This window comes from Notothenia coriiceps, unplaced genomic scaffold, assembly GCF_000735185.1.
Source record: "Notothenia coriiceps isolate Sejong01 unplaced genomic scaffold, NC01 NC01_scaffold00009193, whole genome shotgun sequence".
In the NCBI taxonomy this organism is placed as follows: Eukaryota; Metazoa; Chordata; class Actinopteri; order Perciformes; family Nototheniidae; genus Notothenia; species Notothenia coriiceps.
Window position 1 is genome coordinate 601,515 of NW_011341894.1, and position 9,278 is coordinate 610,792.

Genomic DNA, 9,278 nt, shown 5'->3' on the forward strand with positions numbered 1-9,278 from the left:
GGGGGGGAGATTTGGTTTCACACCAAAAAGGATCTGGAACTAGTCCCTAGTTCGCGCGAACCTCTTCACCCCCAGATAGTCCCTGCTAGAGAGGTACTACTTGGAAATGGTTCGTGGGTGTGTCGGCCACACTAACAGTTTCTGATTGGCTGGGCGGATTTTAAACCACGCCCCGTAAAACTCCGAAAAGTTTGGTGAAGCCGCCATTTTATTTGCTCGCATTAGCGTAGCGCACCAACAGAGAGAGACTAACTTATGGCAACACAAAAGAAAAGTGGAGTGATGAGGAGGTGTCGGCGCTTCTGGCGATTCACTCGGCCCAGCAGCAATTGACAATAAAGCTGATATTTTGTACGGTGCTTTTGGTTCTCTCTTTTATTTAGCACAGTCAAGACAGGCAAAATTACAATAGTGCAATAATAACAATAACGGCATCACGCTGTCCCAGGTGTGTGTATGCATAGTAAATAGGCTCAGCAGCAGAGGCACCTTAGTGCAAAGATTAATAGCAGATAAACCACTACAAAGTAAGCCTGCCAGTAAACCCAAAGCAACAGAAGAAGAAGTGACGTCAGCGGCTTAATTTCCCTAATCCTCCCTCAGGGACTTATTCCGGTGAGAACTCGATCTACTAGATCAGGGATGTCAAACTCATTTTCATCGTGGGCCACATTAGCGTTAAGGTTGCACTCAAAGGGCCGGTTGTAACTATATAAATATAATATATTTATATTATATTACATTATTGCCTCTGAATTGGATTATTATCGGATAGGGTAATAACTTATTAATTAACTACGTCTGAAAGCAGAAGTCTAACGCAAATAATTGCAAGTCTCTTCAGTGCACATTTCACAAAAGGAGATGCATTGTGGGACATGTAGTTTATGGGCAATGTGATTCTGAAACCATATAATAAACGTATTATATTATTTGCAAGCTCTTGCGGGGCCATATAAAATGAAGTCGAGGGCCGGATTTGGCCCCCGGGCCTTGAGTTTGACACCCCTGTACTAGATAGTTTGAGGGACTAAAGAGTTTGGGGGGGGACAAGTACCGGGGACAAGTACTGGCTAATTACTTGGTGTGAAAGCGGCTAATGTCTATTTAAATAAGCTCATTGTTGTTGAAAATCAAAGTGTTTTAAAAAACAAACAAAATCTCTCTTCTCTCTCTCTCTTTCTCCCCTTCTCCCCCTTTTGCAGGCTCAGAGCCCCCCAGGCCTCACACCCCCCCTCCGGGTGAAAAGGACGAGGCATGCATCGTCCTCTCCGGCTCCGACAGCGACCCTGAGCTCAGTCGGGGGAAAACACAGACTCCCAGATCGCCGGGAGGCAAACAGGGCGAGGGTGAGGATGAGGATGAGCCTCTGAAAGACAAACAGAAACCAGAGGAGGAAGAGGAGGACAAGCGGCAGCAGATCAAAGACAAACAATCAGCCCCCCCCGACCTCCGAACAGAGGGTAATCCCAACTGCAATCTTCTTCTTTTCATATCTAGGGAAATTGGCTGCGGCTGCATTGTCACCTGCTCATATAATGCTGTTTAATATCATCACCTCGAACCAATAAGGGACTATATCTCACTCCATATGGGGCCGCGCGTTAGTATTCTTACTATTATTAGTCGGCTCTCAGGGATCTACAGGTGATATTGAATGAAACTTCCCCAGAGTGCATCATGTTGGAGAATCAGAATCAAGTTTTTTGGCAGGTACGGTGACACAGGCAAGGAATTTGGTGGTGCAAACGTAAACAACAGAAGAAAATAAGGTCAAAAATATAACAATTATATAAAAAAAGGATGATTTGACATTAAAAAATAATAAAGACAAGTACTTACACCACATTTGAATATACAAAACAAACACAAATAAAAGGTACGGTGACACAAAAAAGGAATTTGCTTTGGTGTATGGTGGTGCAAACATACACAACTTAGGAAAATAAGGTCAAAAATATAACAATTATTAAAAAAAAAGGACAATTTAACATAAAGTATTTACACCAGATTTCAATATACAAAAGATAAAGAAATCTAACTTAGTACAAGAATATATGTCGACATATGACTAACTGCAGTGTGTGAGCGCCGAGAACAGCTTCTGATTGGCTGGTTTTTGGTATTTATTTAATAAATTGGACTACTTATATAAAACACACACGTGTCCTTCCCCCAGCGGCTCTCCCTTGTCCACTCCCGTTATACTTGTACATGTCTGCGGGTCTCAGAGGGATGTGAAAAAACAAATTCCCAATTACACAGTGTGTAATATTGCAAATTAAGACCTCTGTGTTCAAGTGCTTGTGTCTCAAAGGGAAACGCAAAGCAATACATTGCGCTAATTACAAAGAACTAATTACACCGTGTGCAATATGAAGAGCTCCAAAAAGAAAATACTAATAATATTGCCAGACTAGCAGAGTCTAAGAAAAGCTTGTGACCCGAGCGTTGCCTCTGAAACATTTTGGGGTTATTAAAGGAAGAAACCAAGCCGTTCAGGGCCGTTAGAGTAGAGACGGGAATATTGTAGAAGCCATTTAGGGTTTTAACAGGCAAGCTATCAACCCCTATTACCCTTTAACGTGCTCAGATCAGTGTGTAACAACTCGGCAGACACACACACTCTGAGATCTATTACTGTGTGCCCCCAAATGTCCAGGATTGAATCCCACTGCTGCTTCCCCCTCTACTCTCAGGCGTAAAAATACAAAAGGTGAGCCTCTACTGTGTGTGTGTACATGCTTTTACTGCCTGCCAGTATAATAGGGCCCCATTAAAGGTGGGGTAGGTAATTTTGGAGAAACCAGCTCGAGATCACAAGAATTTGAAAATACACAACCGGAGAAAATCTTCCACTTCCTCACAGAGCCCCTCCTCCAACACACACGAACGCGCACATGACCAATGAGGGCACGAGATAAGTTTGTGCACTGATGGAAGGCTGACAGGCAGGTAGGCCATCCAGTTACTTTAGCCGGGCCGGCTCAGATGATTGGTCGTGCTTTTTACAGCGCTACGGCTTCAACAGATGACATTTCTTTATGGATTTTTTGTCAAAGCACTTCAGATATTCATTGCTATCGGGATGTTAAGAGCATTCCATGGAGTATAACAACAAGTGTATCTCGAGCCGGTTTCTCAAACTTACCTACCCCACCTGTCAATCAGCAAAATAATTTGTCACTAAAATCAACGAATAATGACCATAAATAATGTAATTCTTTAACAGAAAAATTCTAGAAGGTAAGCCCAATTACACACATTGAGCGTCCAGTCAGGTCCGTTTTGACCTGTGCCCCCAAATATCCAGGATTTAATCCCATTGCTGCTTCCCCCCTCTTCACTCTCAGGAATCTTATTTTTACAACACAATAATGACGTAGCACATACATGACAAATACATAATTACAAAGCAAACAAAAAGACAAAACATAACAAAAACAGCTCAGTCTCAAACATACATACACGTAGATGGTTACAGGAGTATCACATGTATGATTGATGATGAATTTATGAGGAGATCCATGAGGTTCCTTTAACAATAACAGCCGACAATTCAGGTCCAAGGAAATGTAAGTAAGGCTTCCAGATTGTATAGAGCTGATCAGATTTGGCATGTAAAACATTTGTGAGATATTCCAGGGGAACCAACTCAAATATAATGTTGCGCCAGACTTTGAGACATGGGACCAGATCGTTAGTAGTCAATAGGGCTGTACACGAATATCCGAATATTCGTTCGTTGGAGTACTATTCAGGTTTCAATTTCGTTATTCGGATATTCGTTTTTTATTTCTTTCGTTTTTTTATTTGTATTTATTGAAATATCCAATATCAACGTAAGAGCTTGTGCCTCTTCGGGGGGTGCTAACACTTAACCATAAACGTTATCGTTTACTTTCTCCGTCTTTATATGTAGATATTACTTTTTCCCCATTAATCTCCGTCACGTTGTTTCCATAGCAACAACAACTTCCTGTCAACTGCGCTAACTCTCCTTCAAAATAAAAGCATGTCTATTCAAAATAGAAAGCCAAGCCAAATTACACTTAAGACATATACAACTGCAACGAAAGTAACAAACACAATGCAATATCCTTTTCAATTTCAAAGAACACAAATTGGGTTACATTAACAAATAAATATAAAACAACAATACTGTAGAATAACAAAAAGAATGCCGTGAATAAACCGAAATACATGTGGCGTAGCGGTTCGCTGCTGATTACTACGCACCCCCCCCGCGCGGAACGAATATTCGCTGCTGATTACTACCGAATATCCGGAACCCGACAAATGGTGTTCGGGACAGCCCTGGTAGTCAAATATTTTTGCTAGCAGCAAAAGTAAGATCAAAAGGCCTCAAATCACTATTTAGACCCGAGTTAAAAGCCCCGTGTCGATCAGAAATGGCACTAAAGAGACACAGTGGGGTGCCGACTTGTGGACATTTCCCCTGGAGACAAATGCACGTTTCTGTCCGTCTGTATGTGACCGTGTGTCTCTCCATCCGTCCCGTCGGTTAATTTGTGAACAGCGTGGGTTTGCTACGAAACACAGCGGTTGTCCAATAAAAGTGACCTATGGGGTCAGGAGCGGAGCCTAATGATTTTCCGCTACCTGGCCGTGTTTTTTTTTTAAGGCAAAGCGCAGAGCTGTCGGCCGCCCACACATCTTGATTGCTCTGAGATTACTTTCCTCACAGCACAGACAGGCAATCAGTCCTCCCCCTCCTCCCCTTCTGTCTCTCGCTCTACTTCCTGTCTGTCGCATTCTCATCCATCTGCAAACATTACAACACACAGCTTTTCTACCGGATGTTAGTTTAAACGCTGCCGCAAAATCAGCCGCACCAAAACGTCCTCACACTTTTTCTTGTATTATTTCTCTTTTGTTTCGATCCTGCAGAAGATGAGATGACTCAGTCCAATTAGGCGTTTGTTTTCTCTCTCTCGCAGTGAAATAACAGATAAATCCCTCGGGGTGTTTTGAAGGCACTGTTCATACTGTGTAAGTGACAGTCTAATAAGACGGCTTTGTAAGATGAATTGCCCCCATCGTATAAATGGCCCACTTAATGCAGCTGGCGTGCAAACACAGGAAGGGGGGGTGGAAAAAAAACTGCTTACGACAAATATAGGGTGCACATTGCAGGGATGCTAGGTTCCATTACAGATATGGAGGGACAGATAGATGGGATTTTATAAAAACGCTAGTGTCCTGAAAGTTATTTTAGCTTGTAGCACGGCACACTGCCTTCTCCTGTGGGTTTTTTTTCCAGACATAAAGTGGCCCATACGAGCTGATGCCGGGGTGAGATCAGAACAGCCTGTACCAGACCCGGGGAAATTGCACCTATAAGGACGGCAAACATAAAAATGAAAGATATGACCGGTGAACATGATAGGTCAGCGAGAGGAAAAGCCCTAACAGGAAGAGCTCACCTTTTAACAAGAAACATTCAATCAAAATGCATCACCGAACTTTGACAAGGTCTTCGAACGTTGTAAATCTATCGTAAAATTAGTTATGGAAAGTGCATTTACTACTTCCTGTCCTTAAGTAGAATTGTGAGGTGCTTTTCCTTCCATGTTATGCTACTTCATGATAGCATTGGTTTAAAATAGGTAAGATTGAATGAACACAGAAAACCTTTTATGGGAGTATTTTCTAAGGAAAGCCTCTAAAAAAGAGGTTTTAAAACTTCAAGATTTGTCTGTAACATTACATCATGCATGACTGAATGGGCAAAATAGAGTTCGAAAAAACATTGTTTAATATCATTTATTCGGGGTCAAACAACACACAGATTGCATCCTATTTTGATTGAAAGGTCGCTATCTTGATTGGTGAACGAAGCTACGTTATATCGCCTTTTTCCCAACTTAAAAGCGTTGAGAAGTAAAAGAGACTTCTTATTGAAAACACTCTAAATGGTTTTAACTTCAGCAAAAATGCCCGTGTCCTTGTAGGACCCCATCAAGTAGAAATGGAGTAAATGTGTTTGCAGGGCCTTTTGATACAGCAGGGTCAACCCTCGTAGAATTCAAATAGAAACACACATTCCCACGAACACACACACACACAGACGAGGCAGACAACTGGCCATGCAGAGTGATTTAAGGCGAGTATCGTCAGACTGCTGTAGGTCAGTGTCTAAATGAAGCGTGGTGGAGCAGCGGCCGTCTCATTTCCACCGCTGACCTTTCCCTGCTCGCTGCTTCAGGATGAGCGAGCTACACGGCTGACATTAATGACCCGCTTCCTCTCTGTTTCTCCCCATTTGTTACTGTCATCTTATCTCTCTCCCTTTCTTCTCTCTCTTACTCTCTCTCCATGGTGTTCAGCAAAACCTCACACGGACATGTTGGAAGTAAATCACTCCTCTTCTATGTGGAGGAATACTAATTGCCGTCAGGACTTTGGCGATCATGATTGATATTTTAAAGCCGTGCTACGCTCATAGAAACTTTCCTGAGTGTCCAGTGCACTGACATGCTACAGGTTACAACAACAGTGCACTGCATTCAGGTGAACACGACTTGTTTTAACTTGATTTAAAGTCTTATGTTGATCCACAGATGGTTTGATTACCAGGAAGGTAGCAAAAGCAACTTTCATTTAAATGTGACTCAATACTATTTAAAATCTGCGTCTAATACATGTACTTTGAATAAAAGGCAATCGTTTCTCTAAAGAAAGATTTCTACACAATTGTAGCACAGCATGGAAGTAAAATAAGTGCTATGTTTGTTTGAAGGGGCCCAATTATGCTCATTTCCAGGTTAATATTTGTATGTTGTGCATCTACTGTACTTTGTGTCTTTTCATGCTTTAATGTTCAAAAAGGTCTTTACTTTTCTCATGCTACCTGCCAGCATAATAGGGCCCCAATGTCCATCCATCCGTCTTCTCCCAAGGTGCTCCCAGGCCAGCGAAGAGATATAATCCCTCCACCTGGTTCTAGGTCTACCCCTCGGTCTCCTCCCAGCTGGACGTGCCTGGAACACCTCCCTAGGGAGGCGCCCAGGTGGCATCCTAACTAGGCGGCATCCTAACTAGGTGCCCAAACCACCTCAACTGGCTCCTTTCGACGCGAAGGAGGAGCGGTTCAACTCCGAGTCCCTCCCGGATGACTGAACTTCTCACCTTATCCCTAAGGGAGACGCCAGCCACCCTGCGGAGAAAACCCATCTCGGCCGCTTGTACCCGCCATCTCGTTCTTTCGGTCATGACCCATCCTTCATGACCATAGGTCGGGGGCTTTTACTTTCAATATCATTTGATGCCAATACTTTTGTACTTTTACTTAAGTAACATTTTGAATACTGTAACAGAGTATTCCTACACTCTGGTAGTTCTACTTTTACTCAAGTACAAGATCTGAGTACTTCTACTTTTACTCAAGAACAACATCTGAGTACTTCTACTTTTACTCAAGAAAACAAGATCTGAGTACTTCTACTTTTACTCAAGTACAAGATCTGAGTACTTCTACTTTTACTACAAGATCTGAGTACTTCTACTTTTACTCAAGAAAACAAGATCTGAGTACTTCTACTTTTACTCAAGTACAAGATCTGAGTACTTCTACTTTTACTCAAGTACAAGATCTGAGTACTTCTACTTTTACTAACTAAAGATCTGAGTACTTCTACTTTTACTCAAGAAAACAAGATCTGAGTACTTCTACTTTTACTCAAGTACAAGATCTGAGTACTTCTACTTTTACTCAAGTACAAGATCTGAGTGCTTCTTAAAAAAAAAAACATCTCGGCCGTCATGACCCATCCTTCATGACCATAGGTGAGGGTAGGATGAAAATGTCCCGGTAGACAGAGAGCTTTGCCTTCTGGCTCAGCTCTCTTTTCGTCACACGGTGCGGTAAAGCGACTGCAGTACCGCTCCCTCTGCTCCGATTCTCCGGCCCATCTCACGCTCCATTGTTCCCTCACTCGAGAACAAGACCCCGAGATACTTGAACTCCTTCACTTGGGGAAAGGACTCATTCCCTACTTGGAGTGGACCAGACCCGGCCGACAGAAGCTGGCCCTGCAAATGTCCATCAGCAAAATAACTTGTCCCTAAAGTCAATGAATAATGAGTATAAATAATAATAATAATAAGACCAATTACAAGCATTTAGCATCAAGTCAGTCTGTTTTTGAGAGACTTCCTGTCACTATTCAATGCTCATGTCGCCCCTTTATCGATAATGTGGTAAAAACAAATCATTAATGAATATAAAGGTCATTTTCAGCGCTTATATTTTAATATATTGACTCTATTTCGGTGCTGGAAAGTCTTCAAGACAGGCTGCTTTAAGACACACATGTAGGTTGGTTGTTATATCAACGGGTGATAGCATAAGATTGACTTTCATTCGTAATTATATGAAAAATGTCAAAGGTAATTATTTTAAAATGTTCATTTCACATTCTATAATCAAGTGTTTGAAAGCAATAAAGCTAAATATTTCTTTTCGAGCGTGCGCCTCGTATGCATTTTAATGATCTGCTACAAATGTCATATCCCCCTCAATATTGTGCCGTGTGTAATAAATGTGAGAGCTGCAGGAGTTTAATGTCTCTGCTAGTCGGTGCATCGGCAGAGGAGCAAACACAGCTGTGAGAGCCAATAATGAGCCAGTAATATATACTCTGAGAGATATTAGCCTCTTCCTCTCTCCCTGCAGAGACTGCTGCTGCCGGTGCTAATGACGATGATGAGGCCAATGATGAAGATGATGCTTATACGGTCTACCCGGGACTTCAGTTCTGCGCCAGCCCTTACACTGACCGGATATATCTCTACACAAAGGTACCGTTGAAATAATAATCCTTCTAAAGATCTCTCCTTACAAGAGTACAACAGAACATAAATATATATTGCATACATGCCGTAAAACACCACCTTGTGCCCATTATTAAAATATACGTCTCTCTTCCCACAGACTTCAGAATTACATTCATTCAAAGAGGATATATTAAGCTAGTGTTTAGGTTCATATCAGTATGTAGTGTCTCTACTTTAAAGAGTCCTCTCCTGCTGATGTTCAGGTGTATATCAGTATGTAGTGTCTCTACTTTAAAGAGTCCTCTCCTGCTGATGTTCAGGTGTATATCAGTATGTAGTGTCTTAGCCTGTGTGATTGAGCGTTGATGTCAATTTTAACTTTGTTTATTATTGAAGCTGTTCTAAAAACGACTAAAGTTTGATAGTAGGTGTGAACGAGATTGTGAGAAACAAATCTCCACACTTGTTATTGCCGTGAG

General features: G+C 41.9%; 1 protein-coding gene across 1 annotated transcript in view; it reads left to right on the forward strand.

The window, feature by feature from the left end:
- The window catches only part of zranb3 (zinc finger, RAN-binding domain containing 3), a gene marked incomplete at its 3' end in the record, with an annotated part of 56,066 nt that extends 47,243 nt beyond the window's left edge, over positions 1 to 8,823 (forward strand). Inside the window, 2 exon segments of the mRNA XM_010770769.1 lie at positions 1,206 to 1,463; positions 8,699 to 8,823. Coding sequence (XP_010769071.1) covers positions 1,206 to 1,463; positions 8,699 to 8,823 — 383 coding nt within the window.
- Positions 8,824 to 9,278: the final 455 nt, after the last annotated feature.